This window comes from Microtus ochrogaster, assembly GCF_000317375.1.
Source record: "Microtus ochrogaster isolate Prairie Vole_2 chromosome 14 unlocalized genomic scaffold, MicOch1.0 chr14_random_2, whole genome shotgun sequence".
Lineage (NCBI taxonomy): Eukaryota > Metazoa > Chordata > Mammalia > Rodentia > Cricetidae > Microtus > Microtus ochrogaster.
Window position 1 is genome coordinate 6094440 of NW_004949097.1, and position 18756 is coordinate 6113195.

The following is an 18756-nucleotide window of genomic DNA, read 5'->3' on the forward strand; positions in this document are numbered from 1 at the left end:
GGAGTTTCAATTAAATTAAAAAAGACATTTCTAACACACTGACACATGGGAAATTTGTTACTTCCCCCAAAGTCTTCAATACGAGCCTACTGGTATGTCAGAAGATGCCTGCATGGTGTTCAGCAGCGGTGTGTATGGGCCGATGATGGTGGTCTTATGCATAGGTACAGAGCTGTCCAGCCAGAAGCAGGAGATTGTGTCTGTATTTTCTCACAGAAGGCAAAGCAGACACTGATGCTGTGAGCTCTGGGGCAAATCTCTGGGAATTTTGCCCTGTACTATTTAATACTTGGAAGGGTTTAAAAAAAAATAGAGCATTGTGCAAGTTTTTAAATCTGTGGAATAAAGACAAGTTTCCACTGTGAGTGCCAATCAAAAACAATATTCAAGAAATCCATTCACACATGTCTGTTACTCTAGCAAACAACAAAACAGAAATAGAACAATCATGGCAATATAAAAATAACATTAACAGTAGCAAAATGCAAAAATCCCATCTGTATTAACACATCCCATGTATCATGGTCACTCTATACAGATTCACTGGTAATAAGTTTTAATTTATAAAATAGACGTGTAAAGAAACCAATGAAAATGATAAAGTATAGCAATGTAATTGCATATTATAACGTATAACACTACTGTAAGCATCATTATTCTGACTCATTGGGGCCAATGAGTCAAATATGGTTACTTGAACACAAATACTCCAAAACCATGACAGCTAATTTTGCAATTCAGATGTTACTAAGTGACTGATGGGCAAGCAGCAAATACTGTGTGGATGCTGGGGATAGAGGGATGAGTTTGGCCCTGGGTAGCAAGGAGTTGAAGAGGGAGGGTTCTCATTTATTACTCAGAATAATGTCCAACATAAATTTGTGAATCATTTATTTCTGGAATGTCTTACTAATACATTCAGAATGGGTTTGACCACAGGCTGCTTGGACCTCATGGCAGAGGAACTATTACAGTTAACATTTGATTAATATTACTCATTTTATATAATCTTATTCTACGTCAACCCTTTCACATTACAATGCCATAAATTTGGTATTAGCATGCTCACTTTATTATTCAAATCAATTGCACACAGTGTTTGGGTGCAGAGGATTAATACATGAATACATGAATTCTTTATCTGCATGGAGAAGAAGAACAAAGATGATGCTACTTTTAAATATATTAGTCTAGAAATTCTCAAAAACTTGATTTCATATGTGCCTAATCATTTTTACTGGATATGGAAGTAATTATGCTGCCTGCTTATGTTGCTGACATCAGAGTGACTACACAAAGTCAGTCATTGAATGCAAGGCTACATCTTGTTTTAATCAAAAGTTGTTTTGTGATTAAACAATGGAAACAAATAATTTATTTGTATTCTGTGAACAGTGATGGTGACAATCCTAAAACGTTCCAGACACAGATCACCATATATGCTAAAAATAAACATTATCTAAAAACTGAAACATCTATGCATTAATAACAGCCACGTTTAAAATAATCAATAATCCCCAATTTTATGTTTAACAGTGATTTTTCTTCTGAATTTTCTGTAGTGAAGAAACCTTCTTTTTACTTTCCTATTTATTGAGTTACTTTACTGTGTCTATGGCGGAATGTCTAACAAAATCACAATAAGGAAGGAAGTGTCTATTTGCACTCACAGATCGAAGAACGGTCCATCAGCATAGGGCAGTTGCGGCATCAGGAGTGGACATAGCTGATCATGTTGCCTTTGAAGGCAGGACAAAGAGAGTAATGAACACTGATTGCTGCTCAGCTCCCTCTCTCCATTTATGTAGTTTGTATTCTGTGAACTCCAGGCTGGGAATAGCACCATCTGCAGTAGTAGTTAGTACAATCTGCACTCAACGGCTAATATAACCTAGAGAATCCCTCATCAGGACACCCATGGACTTTTTTCCTAGGTGAATCTAATCTTTAGATTGTGTCAAGTGAATAGTCACCACTAACCATCACACCACTAGTACAGAAGCAAGTGAAATGACTATGTAGTCTCTAAGCTGAATTTGTATAGATATCAAGATCTGTGGTCTTCACATGTTATAATACGATGAGAAACATGATGTGCCTACATTTAATTTGATTGTGTCAGGACAAAAATCAAATAATGCTGTGGTCTGGAAAAGCATGCCACCCATGTATTCTGAAAATAAATATTTCTATAAACTTATAATTGAAAATTTCTCTGATTCCACTAAAAAATGTCAAGCTAGAATGCCAAACCAGTGAGAATTATTTCCCAAAGAATAAATCATGTCTTCTTGGTCACCACACTTTGGCGACGCTGCAAGCATCTGGAGCTGATAGCAAAAAAACAACGATCGTGCATTGCTGCGAATGTGACAGGGATCCAAGCTCTCCGATTTCCTGTCTGAGTCAGATTGTGAGAAATCCTTTTACCTCTCTGTTTTTCCGTGGTGGAAGTTAAATCAGAAGCACTGTTAACACCTGGAGGTGGTGCAGATGCTTCCTGTGGAAGCTCTGAGTCTTCCTGCCCAAGTTCGGCATGGAGGTTTAAGTCACATAAGCCCCACTCCTGCCCCCAACATCTCAAGGCAGTTAACTTGTCTAGTCATTTAGGACAAACACAGACCTTTGTCACAGCAGACCGAACATAGATTTGTATCTTCACTGTAGAGAATATTTGGCTAGATTTAAATGTTTTTTTTTTTGATGAAGATGCTCTTCACGTGATATTAAAGTTCTCTAAGGAATAAAATGCCTGATCTTCCTAACGAGTCATTTTCTAATTCCCCTAAAAACAACAACACTAAAATTTTCTCCAAGATACTCAGCTTCTCCATAAATCTGAAGCTAAAAGAACTCTTTATGGGAAAATTGGCTATTTCCTGGGAACGCCATGAGCAATTATGCTCAAGCAAAGCTTAGATTTATGCATTACAGTCCTTTTGTGCTTCAGAACTGAATGAGTGATTTTTTTTCTTAACAACTGAACTCATATATAGTTGCATATTTTCATGAAGGAAATGATTTGAATGGACAGAAACAAAGAAAGTAGAGAATTGAGAGCTTCATTTTAGTTAGTAGTAAATAGTTTAATCATCTCTGTCCCAACTCCAAAATCCTAATTATTTTACAGATTTTAAAGTTCATTGTTTCCATGTTGGATATACTGATCCTGCCTATTGATTTTCTACCCTGTCTTAATTGTGAGCCTATATACAGAATAATACTGGGACTCAATACCAAATGCATTTGACATGATTTAATAACCAATATCAGTAAAAAAGTCAGCAAGACCAACCTTTCTACCCACTCTGAATCTAAGATAATAAATACTGAGGGGGTCCAAGTCTCTGACAGCAACTCTCAAATTTGGGACACTTTGTTTGTTTTTTTTTCTTGTCTTCATTTTCAGTTTTCTTTGTAAGACACTATTTTCTGCCATGTAGGGAATTAATTAAGTATCTATTAATTGAAAGTTTGGCAAAATGAAGAATTAAATTATACATGCACTTCTATTCTATTCTGTGTTCCCACTTTGTACTGGAAGCAATCCTTAGCCTTTGTGTTTTATTTCAGAAACTCATTTAATATATTTTTGTAAAATACCTCTGAAAACTGAAGCACAGAGTGGAAAATATGGTCTTTCCTACTGTGCCGTAGGTGGATGTCAGAGTGATTTTATAATACATATCTACGCTTTTGAAGAAATTGAATCTTAGTCAGGCTAGGCTAACAGCTCAATAGTCTAGCCCACCTGGACAGGATGAAGATAGTATCTGGAGTTGTGGGGACTGGTATTTGATGCTGCATTCTAGTGAAGCATTTACCTTACACTAGTTCTTCCGAGATTCATAAAATGACATTTCGAGCCAAAGGTTACATTCAAATTTAATTTACCATAGTAGAAATATTCTTTCTCTAAAGAAACCCTGTCTCGAAAAACCAAAAAAAAAAAAAAAAGAAATCCTCTAGAAGTTCTTTGATCCAAAAAAAATAGCTGTTCTCTAGTTTATTTGCTTAATAAATATGCATTTTAGTTCATTGACTTCCCTATGAGTAAACCAATATTTTTTATTTAAAAAAATTACTTGGATAGTAATTCACTCTTGTTGTTCCAACTACTACAAGAGCTGAAGCAGGAGAATAGAGGAGTCCAGGAACAGGACAGAGTCAAGCATGGCCCATGCATCAAGACCCCATACATAAAATAAAGTTATTTTTCCATCTTCCAAAAATTGTCTCAATTAGAATAAGTATTATTAGAAACTTGAATACCCATTTCTGCTCCAACATTATTTCTAGTGGACCTGTGAGTCACAGTGTATAGTCTTCATAGTAATGAACTTAGAACCAGCAAGCCTTAAGCCAGCTAAAAAATTATACACACAACTATACAGTCTCCATGTTGTGGACACCAATATCAATGACAAAGAAAAAAATAAAATCAGTATCACTTCAGATTGTGGTTTTATTTGTGATATGATTTAGTGTATTTTCTTCTGTGTTCAACTATGAGTTAATTAGTACTCTATATGATTCTTTTCCCACTTCATCAGGATTCTTTAGGATGGTCCTCTGAGCTTGTGTCTGAATATCTATCTGCTAATAGTAAGAGGTAGGCAGTGAACAGGGAGAATTTGAAATGTACTTCTAACAGATTAGTTCCTGTCATGGAGGAGAGTCAGAGCTTAAACAAGTTCTGTAGAGTGCTTTAATAATAAAAAGCACAGTCAGTTTAAGCAATCTCTTTTTAAAAATCAAATAACCTACATTACTCATTGCAATATCCCGAAGGTTTTCATATTATACAATATAGATTTCCAGTGTTTAACATGCAACAGAGATAAATAATACTGATAGATATTTTTTTATTATTTTCTCATTTCAAAGAAATTATAGTGTGTTGATTTTGAATATTACTGGCTTGATGATTTTCTGAATATGTAATACATATATTTCTTTATTTCTTTAGAATTTTCATCAGAAATCAGAAACTTCAGAAAAAGGTAATGAAAATACATATTCAAACATTGGAGAAAAAATAAAGGGAATGAAGGGCATGAGTCTTAGAATTCCTCATTTTTTTTTTCAGTTACCCATCTAAGTACTGTGGTAACACACATCCACAGACAAGGAGAAAAGTGGCTTACTCAGACCTTAATATCCTCTCTATTGACGGAGGTCATGGATTCACAGAGGGCATAAAATGGGTGTCATTATTTAAACCTTCATTCTGTTTTTTTTTAAATGAAGTGAGAAAAGTAGAGAGACCTAACACTGAAAGGAGTTTTGTTTTCCTTCCTTCTTCCTTCCATTTTTTTTGAGATGAATAGAATGGTATCACTATACTGGAACTCACATTGAAGATAAGACCTTGAACTCCCTGATATCTTCCAGCTTCTGTCTCCCAAAAAAGTAGAAGTAAAGACTTGTTCTCTTAACTATCCAAAGACACTGCAAAAAAAAATTACAGTGAATCAGATTTTATAATGAGAAAAGTTGCAAGCATTGGTCTCCAAAGTCATTAATTTTGAATTTAAACTCAAGCTATATTTGAAAGACCAACTGGTAGACCAGGCAGAAGGACTGAGTTTTGAAGCAAGACTCAGAGAATCTGGGATGATGGTACTGAAAAACTGAAGAAGGCTTTCTTACTTGTGTAAAGTGTGGATATATGTTTATGTGCTTCAGAGCAGGGCCCACTTTTAGATCAGAAGATCTGGTTTCCAACAGCAGCTCTGCCACGTCTGAGCTCTGGCATCCAAGACTAAACTCCTAAATTATCTGCTGTTGTAATGGGCACAAAATATGACAGTTTGTGGTGAGGATGTTCTTCTCACAGGGGGATGATCTTTGGAAGAGGAACACATGAACATCTTCCAGGGACCACATAACTAACAACTGATAACCTTGAATGCAGAGGTGACCATGAGGTGTATTTGAAACAACTTTCCACATAGTTAGTCGAGAGTTGCATGAGAAACATACAGTCTCCATTCTAATTCAAACAGTTGGAAAGCGTTGTTCAATGATGTTCGAGTCACCCTCCATGTGTCACCACAGAAGGTTATAGAGGGGCAGAGGAAATGGAGAAAACACTAGAACTAGCGCAAAGGGGATGATCAGAAGACTCTACGACATGGAGGGATAGAAGAGACACCAGCTGCCTCAAATGTTCCTGGCACAGATTCTTATGATCATCTGTGGAGAATACAGGCACAGTTATATTGATAGGAAGCCCTGCTCTTTTCTCTTGGGAGTGCTGTAATGAGGTCTCTTACCTCATACCATTCAGGGCATTAGAATATGAGATTCCATAAAAAAATGAACAGCAATGTGTCCAAAGACATATATTCCATAATAAATCACAACAGATTTCAATTCATGTGTTTGCTTTGCAAATAAATTAACATTACAATTCTTTTCTCAGAGAAAAATACAGGTGTGGTAAATATTATTTCACCATATTTCTTCACCAAGCCCAATGTCTTGATTCACGGAATAATTTGATGATGTCATTGTTGTATACGATTGTGTGCAAGTGTGTATGAGCATTTATTGTGCTTAGAGGAAATCACATCCCTCTTTGCTTTTTGAGGCAAGGTCTCTTACTACAGTTGGAGTTTACCTGGCTGACTACATAGCAAATTTCAGGAAGCTATCCATTATTGCCTCGCAGTGCAGAGATTACAGATGCAAACAACTATGTAAAGTCTTGCTTTTAAATATTTATTTTATTTTATTTTATATGTATGAGTGTAGGCCTATTTTTATTGTTAATCTGGATGGTGCCCATGGAGACCAAAAGAGGGTAGCTGGAGTTACTGCAGTAAGCTGCCATGTGGATGCTGGAAACCGAACCCATGTCCTCTATAAGAATATCTAGTGTTCTTAACTACTGAGTCATCTCTCTAGCCCCCATGCCTAGCTTTGAAGTGAGTCCTGAGGACCTGATATCAGGTTGTCATGCCTTTACAGCAGGTGTTTGCTACCTGAGGCATCTCTGCAGGCTCTGGTAATGCACTTGAAATGAATTCCTCATCCAGAGTCTGGAAACACCGGGTACATTGGTACATATTACTAAACAATCTCACAGAAACAAATAATAACCCAGAACTCTCTCTCTGTCTGCACTGACAGTAAAGAGTAGAATGTGATAAGTATCAAAATGATTCAGTTCCTCAAAAATACGAACTTGAGAACAGATCAATAATGTTAAATACATATTCACTGACACACTATCTCAAGATTAGGAGTTATCAACAAGGAGTTTGTGCTTCTTGCTCCAAAGAACTGACAGAACAGTCTGAAAAGAAGAATCAAGATGCTTCTAGAAACTTAGAAATTTCTTCCACCCATAATTCAGGAGAAATCTCTGTTGGATGGCCTCCAGGGTTTGACAAGCCTTCTTTTAGGACTATTATAATGCTGCTTTTTGCTTCTGCTTCATTAATTCCTACCCCTGATTTCTCAGAGAAATTTAATTAGAGCCTCTTCTCTTTGCTCATCTTCCCCCAGGCTGTTGTAAAAAAAGGGGGGGGGGAGAACCATTTAAGGAATGAGACAAATAAGCACAATTTGTCTATCATAAATTTTGTGTGCGTTTATGAATAACTAAGTGAATAATAGCATGTGTTGAGCAATAACAAAGAGCGGTTAATTGTGGGCAGAACGGCTGGAGGACAGGATGTGGGAAGAAGAGCCATACTGAAGCTGGGTACAATCGTGAGGACAGGATGTGGGAAGAGCCATGCTGAAGCTGGGGACAATCACGAGAAGAGGATGTGGGAAGAGCCATGCTGAAGCTGGGTACAATCATGAGGAGCCTACATACGCTCACATTGGAATGATGCAGAAAGCTCAAGAAAAAAAAGCTAGCTCTTTGTGCCATTTTCTTTTCAAAACAAGTAGAAGCAAAGACACGACTAATGTTTCAGAGGTGCCTCTGGAGAAAGTTGCATGTGTCTCCATAATCGGCATGACTCAGAGTGTGCTTTGAAGGGTCTATGGACATGCTGATCTGTCCCCTCAACAATTCCTTTGCTCCTTTAGGAAAATTACCTGATTCATCATTTTTTCTTTCTTCATCATCACCCTTGTTTCATTTAAGTGATTATGAAAAACTATCCTAACAAAAACAGCTTAAACAAAACAGTTTATTTGGCTTTTGATTCAGAGTTACAATCCATTATTTAGGGAAAGTCAAAGCAGAAATTCAAAGTATCACGCCCACAGTCAAGAGTAGATCCTTGCATATCCTTGTTTGCTTGCTCTGGTCTAGCTTTCTTCTGTCTTTTATATTTCCAGACAGCTAGCCTAGGGAATAGAAACCACCCACAAAGGGCTGGGCCTTCCTGCATCAGGTAGCAAGACTGAGGTCGACCCAATATAGAAAACCTGTCCCTGGGACTCTCTCCTCAGACAACTGGAGGATGTATCAAGTTGACAGTAAAAACTGATACTCACAATGACAATCCTTTTATATCATCACAAGACAGGCAAATAAAATTTTTTAGATTAAATTAATTTGAAGTAATCAAAAACCATTTAAAAATATAATCCTTTAGTTAAAGCTAACTCTAAATATTTTTAAGCCAGAAGGTAATTGATTGTAAATTTCAATCGATTGGTATGTCAAGTTAATCATAAAAAGAGCCTCCAATTTGTAACTAAAAGGTTATGTTTTCAAAATCTGGACTGTTGAAGATACAGACGTGTACAGACAGATGATCCACCAGCAGCTTGCCAGGCTGCCTCCAGAGGCCCAGATGGCTAATTGGCTTTAGTTAGTAAGGGTCATTTTAATTAAATTTTATTTAAATTTCATTATCAGAGATTTCAAAGCTGTAATTGATGGTTTATGAGAAATACGACCCTTCACAGACATCCCAATCTCTTTCCTTTCCTCCCCTAGGCTTCATGGAGAAAGTGACAGCTGAGCTATCAAGGGCCATCTACCAGCTCATTGAAGTGTACTGCAGCAGCTTCTCCACAGATTTCCAGCCTGGGCATCCACCTGGAGGTGTCTCCAGCAGCCACGCTGGGCTCCATTCCCACCTGAGCTTCACAGTGTGCAGCCTGCACAATGTTCCAGAGACTTGGGCACACGGGTGAGCAGCAGAGAGCTTTCATAATTGCCTCCTGAGTGCAATTACCTTTATTCTCTCTTGAAGAAGCAAATCTGTCAGAAAATGTTGGAAAATCAATTGATGCAGATTTATTTTTCATTTTAAGATCACTTGATAAAAGTTAGATTTCCCCTTTCACCATATTACAATAATGGCTGCAGGCAGTGACTCATGTGAGATATAGACAGTGTTCATCGTGGTTAGTGGCTTCTCTAAATTTTATTTTTCATGATTTAGTTTAAGTGATTAATATTAATTGATAGGATAGAGAGGGAGAGGAAGTACATGCACAGGCACTAAGAGTTTTTCATTGATAGCTAAGGATTGCTAAGTTCTCTGTTCCCTATAAGGCTGAGTGATACAGACAATTCCTCAGGTGAGTATCTTAACGAAGGAAGAGTTACCAACAGAGTATTTGATTTTCACAATTATTTATGGAATACTGCTGGTTTTAAGTTAACTACATTTTTTAGAATAACATATTTGTAGTAACATTGAATAATTTATATTCTTGAGTGAATATGGGTTGATTAACTTTATAAAAATTAATTAAATCGATTATTAGAGAACATATTATACCTACAGCATCTGTCACCTGAAAGAAAGAAAAGCTGAAACAACCAATAATTAAAATGAATAATTTTAAGATTCATATATTTTTATTAATTCTTAGAGAATTCCATACTTTGCGATGGTCGTGTTCATTCCTGTTTCAACAACTCTTACCATACCCACCCACATCTCTACTGACCCAATTTCATAGTTTCATTTTCTTGTTTATAAATCCAATCCAATCTGACTGCTCATACCCCATGGGCGTTGGCCATTCACTGGCGGGTGGTTGACTCAGAAGGGGCCTTTGTGACTTTGAAGAGAACTAACTTACCTTCTCCCAGCAGCTGTCACTTACCAACAGCGACTAGACTAAGGGTGGGGCTTCATGCACATCTCCTTCTATGAGCTGGGATTTTGTCTGACTTGAGTTTTTGCAAGTCTTGTGGGTGCTGTCACAAGGGTTTTGGGTTCCTATGTGCATCTACCGTGTTTTCTCCAGGAAGGTTATATTGTCATCATCTGTCACCTCTGACTGTTGCAGTCTTTCTTTCCACTCTTCCTGGAAGTTCCTCCAGTCTTCGGAGGAAGGTATCTGTCTTTAGATTTTTATTAATCATGCTGCATGTGCATGTGTGTGTAAAATAAAATGTGTACATACTTATATCATTAATATAAAAATAAAATTTATCTCTCTTTATAGAAAGCTATTTGTATACTCATCACTTCCGTAAAATGGGAAAGATTTATGTGATATGAAAGAAAAGCAGAATTCATGCTCTTCTTTAAAATCTACCTGATGTGACCATCACTCATTTCCTGTCTTGATTTTATGGTTAATTTTAAAAGAATGCTGTGTAATTGCTGTGACTCTAGTGAATAATTTATTATAATTTTCTAGTTATAAGTAAATTTACCTTACTTTTGATTCATATGGAAATTCTCTGTAACTTGATAAACACAACTAAAGCTATATACGCTGCATATATACATATGTATTTGTGCATCTATTTATACATACATATATATGTAACATGTGTCATCTATACATCAATATGTACATATATATATATGAGTGAAAGTATGCCGTAGATTTGATCATAGTGTGTATTTGTGTAACCACAATCTATTCAACTTCCCTTCATTTTTCTGTACAAATCATGTGTATTCCGTCTAAATTGTTTCAGCATATTTTAACAAATATAACATTGTTACATGAAGATAGTTAAGTATGCATGTACATTTAACTATGGATACAAAATAATACTTTTCTACAAAAGAACTACTACAATAAATAAGTGAGAACCTTAGTAGATTTTTTTAAAGAAATTGTACATTTTGTTCACTAAAAAAAAAACAACTTTTAAGACTAGACCTGGAGGCTGTCTCCCCCCCAAAACACAAAACCTTCTCCTCTCTTAAGGAATTCAGGGACAGCCAGTCTTCTACTGCAATGCTGACAAACTGAAAAATTGTAAGTTTTCCTGGTGGCCTAGATATTGACTTGTACTTGTCAAATCTCTCCAAAATTTAGCAGTGTAGTACAACAGACTAATATTTCATACTTTGAGGACCAGAATGCAGGGGGCAATCTGGCTGAATAGTTCTGGGTACATCTAGATGAGTCTTGTTATATTCATATTTAAACAGTCATACTATAGAATAAAAGTTCTCTTTTAAGCTCATCCTTGCTACATATTGAAGAGGCCTGTGTATCAGAACCACAACTTTATCTGCTTATGCATGCATATATTGCATAATACTTATCTTCATAATTGCAAATTACGAATTTTCTACAAATTGCCCTTTATAATATCTGTACAATAATCCAAAAACTTCTTACTGTATGTCATATACTCAATAAAGATTTACTGAAAGTGTATATATAAACTTCTTTAAATAGAATTGTGAGTCATTTGATTTATGAAATAGTTATATGGGTCAGAAGAGCCAAGGTCAGGAATAAGCTATGTTAGGAACTGAACAACTGTAGACTGTAAAACAAAAGAGAAACAAGAGACTCTGGAAGCAAAGAAGATACTGTAGTAGGTATTCCGTCATGAGTTCCAAGGGCCAGCACCAGTGGAAACCAATCCAGAACAATTAAGGCCAGCTGGAGAATGGTTGATCGGAATGCCACAAGGGCCATTGATAGTAATAATAAGAGTTATATAGAACCATGTTATAGGTTGGAGTTATATTAAGAAGTCTGACAAAATGTTTTAATGATATTCAGTTAATTCCTTGAGATTTAATACAATATATTTTGATCATATTTGCCTCATCCCACAATCATTCCAGAACCACTTCTACCTGCCTAACAATAACTTTTGTGCTCTCTTTCTTCCTCTCATCTTTCTCTCTCCGTGTTTGTTCTTCTTTCTGTTTTTCTTTATGTTTGTCAGTCTGTGGTGTGTGTGTGTGTGTGTGTGTGTGTGTGTGTGTGTGTGTGTGTGTGTGTGTGTGTTGCTTATATAGTTTGTTGTGAAGGTCACATTATCTAGACCTGGCTGACCTTGAACTTAAAAAGGTCTACTTGCCTGCATCTGCCTCCAGAGTGCTGGCATTAAAGATGTGTGCTTATACACCCACTGTTCTTTTGTTTAAACTCTTTGAGTGTAACTTGTTTTACTCAAATACTCCTGGATATAAGCACTGCTCTGGAAGCAAGGCCCATGTACCAGAGGCGAGATTCTTAACTAAAATTGACTCTTCCTCTTCTAAAACCTATCAAGTGTTAATAGCCCCTTAGCTAGGTAGAGAGCAAAAAACATTTTTAATCTCTTCAATCATTCACAAAATACAATGCATACCATGTTCTGGTAATTGGAATGTCAGTGCAATTATGCATAATGTGTTATGTGCATAATAATGTATATTCTATAATAAATTATATTCATGTGTAAATATTTTGACATTTGTAATTATGAAGACTCCAAGCACATTAGCAAACTGAAATTGCTTCTTAGTGAGAGGATTTTTTCCTGGTGAGGCACATCAGAAAGATTCCTAAAGGCTCCTTGTCATGTAACCTTTGCTATCCAATGGTATGTGAGCAGACTGTCTTTCATGAATGTCATTAAAACTTCATTTAATCTCAAATTTTCATGTCACCATGTCAAGCAATATGAATACTTGGAGAACACTAAGAAATTTACTCTAAGCTTAAAAATCATTTATATATATATATATATATATATATATATATATATATATATAAACTAGTAACACTTAGGATTAATTAACCTATGAGTTGGTCCTTTGAAAAGATGAACAATATTTACAATATTGGCAGAGCCCCAACCAAACCATAATGATAATTAATTAATTAATTAACAATTAGAGACAAAAATGTTCCTCTTTGAATAGACCTCAATGAAACTCAGGATATTATTAGATAATAATTTGAAAATTTATATCCCAAATTTTGGAATGCTTGGAATAAATAGACACATTTTTAAATACATATGACCTGCCAAAACTAGTAGCAGGGCATTTAAACAGTTTACAAAGGTCCATGACAAGCAATGAGGTCAAATCAGTGATAAAAAGTATCCTCATAAATTAAAGCCTGAAACTATACAGATTCACTGATGAATTTGTTATTCCAACCCTTCTCCAATTGCTCTACAAAACTGAAAGAGAAGAAATTAATATAAAGTCGGGATTACCCAGGTAACTCTGAGATATAAACACACAGTTAAAAAATTAAAAATGCAGGTCAGGTTTCCTGATGAACAAAGATGCAAGATTTCTCAATGAAATACTGACAAATAGAATTTAAGATCACTTTGATCTATCAAGGACAAAACTTTATCAAAGTCAAGATAGAAGCTGAAGGGCAGAAATCACCTGACCATCTTGACCAATACAGAAAAGGAATTTGACAAAGATCAATATGCCTTTATGATAAAAGTCCTAAAAAAAACTTTGAATAGACAAAATACACCTCAATTTAATAAAGGTTGCGTACTACAAATTTAGAGTAACATTGTACTAAATGAGAAAAACCTGAAATCATTAATATAAAATCAGAATGGATAAAGGTGCTTACGTTCTCAACTCTTGTTTAATATACTATTTGAAGTCTTAGTTAAAACAATAATACAAAGATATAAAAAGGGATTACAAATAGAAAAGTAAAAGGAAAAATTATCTCTGTTTGTAAATGACATACATCACGGTTTTATATTTAAAATATTTTGTGGATTCAACTGGAAAACTCTTAAATCTGATAAACACTTTCAGGAAAATTATGGGTTATAAATTAAAATACAAATAAATCGGAAACTTTTAGACATTGCAGCAATGAATTAGCTGAGAAAAATTAGGAAAAAAAATGTCCTACTCAAAGAAGTTTCCAAAAAGTATCTAGGAATAAACCTTATAAATGAGGTAAAAATTTTAAGATAGTAATGTAATAAAAAGAAGAGGACTTGAGATAAAAAACTCTAAATTTGAAAAAAAATCAATAATATGAAAATAGACAATAACAAAAATAATCTACAGGTTCGGTGCAATCCTCCTCAAAATTCTAATCACATTCTTCACAAGACTAGAAAGAAATGTCCCACATTTCACATGGAAATACAAGGGGAAGCCATAGGAATACTACAGAGAAAGAACAGTGCCAGAGGTCTCACATCCCATGAGCTCAACGTTTACAGAGAGGTCATCCTGACAGACAGTGTGGCTCTGGCACAAGGGAGGCATGGAACTGTTGTGGGATAATCTTTGTGAACACTGTGAAGATGTGCCTCTGCTAAGGCACCTTCTGATTAGTTTAATAACAAGCTAAACAACCAATAGCTAGGCAGGAGAGGATAGGCAGGACTTCTTCCAAGCAGAGACAATAATATCTAACCTTAGCACTTCTCAAAAATTGATGTTTGGGATCACAAACAGAGAAATAAGGCAAGAGAAAAAAGGGTTCAATTTGGAAAATAAAGTCAAATTATCTATTTGCAAACAAGATGAGCTTGTGCTTAAAAGGCCCCAGGACAGCAATGGAATCTCAGATCTCATCACAAGCAACAGAGAAGAATGTGAACCCAGCTCTGAAAACAGGAAGTTTTACTAGATGACACTACCAAGCTTATTAAGATAGAATTAGTAAGGGGGGGGGGGATAAGCAAAACCTTTCCAATTCCTGCAAGAACCCAAGCAAATGTTTGAAAGAGCTCTATTGACAAAATCATACAGTCTGAGGAAAGACACTGAGCAGGACCCTAGAATACAGAAAAGCTATTCTAAGTCAGTCTGGCTAGATTAATGTTGAAGGAAATTGGCCATATTTCCAAAAGCTGTCTATAGATTCAATGAAATTCCCATCCAAATCTCAGTGGTATTCTTCATAATAATATAAAAATTAAAAAAATTGCAATGCATATGAGAACACAAAAAGGAAAGGCACAGAAAGTCTGTTGAATGTGTTCGGCCTTCACATCAAGGGAAAAGCTCTATTGGGGTTCTGTCTCACCCGAGTCAGAACTAACCAAGGAAGGGAAACTCAACAACCACTGGCAGAATATGGTGAGATGAGACTGTGCACTGTTGGTGGGAAAGCAGGTAGTGCAGATAGAAATTCCCTATGGAGAGTCCTCAAACATGCACAAATGGACTACTGCATATCTCTACTGTGCCCCAATGGACCTACTATGGGAACACTCACACACCCTGTGGAAGGCAGCTCTCCTCAGCACAGGCAAGTGATGCAATCAGCTAGTTATCCAACTACATAAACAGAGGTAACATATTCCATTTGAACACAATTTCAAATAATAATCCATTTGAACAGTGTATTCATGCCCCATAAATAAGAAGGAAGTCTTGTCATTTCCAGGAAAAGGACAAAAATCACAGATCAGATTAAGCAAGATAGTGCAGCCAAATATCATCTGTTTGGTCTTATATATAGAATCTAGCAGGGAAACTGGGGGACGGGACATAAAAGTAAAAGAGAGATTATTATGATTGAAGAAAGGAGGGGTGGAAGAAGAACGGCAGCGGGATATCCAATGTTACTAAAATATACGATATGCCTTCATGAACATAGCACAAAGAAAACATTACTTCATACAATAAATATATGCTCATAAAAATAATTAATTACTCTTTCAAAAAGCAGACTTTTACGGTGATTGGTGCTTGTAGTACAGGCTTGAGCAGCTGAGACAAGAAGACCACACCCAACTTCATGACATCTTGGACTACATAGGATTACCTGGCTACCCTGGATTACAGAGTGAGACAGTGTCTCAGAAACAAAACAAACAAACAACAACAAAAAAAGCGACAACAAGCATCACACAAAATAAGACTATTGTCTTCCAGTTTTGCTCTCAACAGCCCCCAGTGTCATGTCTTCCCCTATCAGCCTTTAAATGCACACAAGAATGAACACAGCCCTTGCGTCTCTGCCCCATTAGATGTAAATTACAGGCCTTTTCTCCTCTTCTTGAGTGGCTGTCTGGGTGTTGGAAGTCCACTGCCTCCTCCAACAAATGGTAGCAGAGGAGGGGGTGAGGCTGAACCTCGTGCGTTTCCAAGACTGCTTTGCTGTAACTGGTCCCTGTGTCATTGAGCTGGTGTCTCCACAGCCACCCAAGAGTCATGGGACTGCCTATTCTGCAGTCTTTCTCACACATCCGACATAAATTTTTATGGTGATTTTTAAAGCACACTTAACACAAGTAAATGTATTTTTATCTCTTGACTTTGACAATAACAATAATTGACCCTTTTAGGAAACTATCTCCTTCCATGTGTAGCATTTATTGGATCAATGTTTCTTTTCAGCTACAAAGCATTTTCGTTTTCCTGCTGGCTCACATATGCTGGGAGAAAGCTGTGCCAAGTGAAAAGCTGCAGATCCGTGCCAGTCACAAAATCATTCTTTCTTCTGGTCAACTGGAATGAAATGTAAGTTTAATCTTTATTCCGGCTGTGTTGGCTAGCTAGGAAAAGTCAGCCCTTATTTCCATTTTAAACAGGACATGGAGAGAGAGAGAGAGAGAGAGAGAGAGAGAGAGAGAGAGAGAGAGAGAGAGAAACACACACATGAAAGACAGATATACACATACACACAGAGAGAGGCAAAAACAGAAAAACAGAGACACACATACACACACACATGAAAGAGAGAAAGACAGAGAGACAGAGACATACACATACAGAGAGAGACACAGACAGAGACAGAGAGAGTTTGGCCACCATTTAACTGATCCAATGGTACAGTAAATACAGATAGGTACATAGATAACACTGTTTCATCAACAGACTTAAAGCCCATCGAAAATCCCAAACAACCAAATCATTCCTGTGACTGAATTGAGAAGCAGGGGAAATTGTAACTAGGAGAGGCACTTTTGCTCATCTACATACTGAAGATCAGGGATATTCTGAAGTTTAACTGAGATGGTTTCAGCTAAAAGAAAAAAAAATCACCTGATAGTGTGAGGTCTCTCTTTTCTCACATAAGTCAGTCATAATTTGTTTAAATGGTCAGTGGGAGGGGCAAGCGTGCATGTATTGGGTGAATGTATTAATTGGCAGAAAGGGTGTAAAGAGAGGCTGTTGCTTCCCAAGTGCCAGTCCTGGGTAATCACACAAAGCTTAATGTTAATTACAAACTATATGGTCTATTGCTCAGTCTTATTGCTAACTAGCTCCTACTTTTAAATTAACCCATTTCTATTAATCTATGCAATGCCATGTGTCTCATGTCTTACTTGTTGGTCTAGTACATCTCACTGGTTCAGCTGCTGGCTGCCATCTCCCAGACTCTGCCCTTCTTCTTCTCTGTACTTTTCAGTTTGGATTTCCCACCTACCCTTATTTTGTTTTGCTATAGGCCAAATTAGCTTCTTCATTAACCAATGGGAATGAAACATATTCACCTCATACAGAAGGGTTATCCCACAGCAGGAAGGCCCTTATTTCCACCCCTAGTGATCATTCCTTAAAATCCAAAGTCAGGTACCTGATTTTTTTTTTGTGAAGATTCATTTATTTTATTCTATATATGGGAGTGGTTGTCTGAATGTACTTTTGTGAGCTATGTGCATGCAATGTTCGTGGAGGCCAGGAGAGGGCACTGGTTCCCGTGAAATGGTTAAGGAATCACCGTGCAAGTGCTGAGAATTGAATTCCAATCCTTTTTTTGTTTGTTTGTTTGTTTGTTTTTGTTTTTATGGGTTTTGTTTTTGTTTTTGTTTTTTTGTTTTTCGAGACAGGGTTTCTCTGTGGTTTGGGAGCCTGTCCTGGAACTAGCTCTTCTAGACCTGGCTGGTCTCGAACTCACTGTGTTCTATCCCCCAGCCCCCTAGTTACCTTCTTGACACTATCCCTGAATCCCTTCCCTTGCCCCACAACACAAACCCTCCTACTCAAACTCTTGGTCCTACCACCCCCTCCGCAGCATCGTCAAGTTTCTAGAAGCAGTGATCTCTACACCTGCTTCTGTTCCACTTCCTTGTGGCCCCTAATGTTTCTCTGAGATCAGTGTTCTCAACCTGCCAAGTAGAATATGCCGCCTCTTGTCTCTGAGCGCTTTCACCAGGTCTAGCTCTGGAAGACAATTCGGTTCTTCGAATTAACCTAACTCACTGAAGAATAAAATGTGAGTGTCTAGGAGTCTGAGGGTGTGGTTAAGTGACAACATCTATTTAACCATAGTGCTGCCACAGGCAATAGAGACTGTGTCCGAGACAGGGTGTTCATCCTTCTGTCCCCCCCCACCCCACCCCACCCCCCGCCCAGGATCTTTCCCACTCCACACCAAATTTAAATTACTCTATAACTTTCACATTCACCAGCATCCCTTCTTTGTTTAAGGTTTCTAATTCCTTTTACCAGAGATGCCACTTCCATTGTCTGCCCCGTTTTAAAACCCAGAATCAGCTCTAAATGTAAACTTCTCCATCGTCTTTCCAATTCATTTAAACCCAAGCCCAAATCATTTAGCATAGAGCACTGGCTGTCTGATCCTGGCCTCTGTGTCTTCACTTTCAGGACCAACCCTAGTCCTGCCTCTCTATCTTTTTTTTTTCTTTTTTTTTTTATTATTTTAATTATTTTT

The 18756-nt window shown here is 36.9% G+C and overlaps 1 protein-coding gene across 1 annotated transcript in view; it reads left to right on the forward strand.

Annotated features, from left to right (window-relative positions):
- Positions 1-18756, forward strand: part of Pik3c2g (phosphatidylinositol-4-phosphate 3-kinase catalytic subunit type 2 gamma) — a 361584-nt gene that overhangs the window by 81795 nt on the left and 261033 nt on the right. The window contains exons 11-13 of the mRNA XM_005364544.1: positions 4970-5003; positions 8912-9107; positions 16476-16598. Of these exons, the coding sequence (XP_005364601.1) occupies positions 4970-5003; positions 8912-9107; positions 16476-16598 (353 nt within the window). The remainder of the gene's footprint in view (positions 1-4969; positions 5004-8911; positions 9108-16475; positions 16599-18756) is intronic.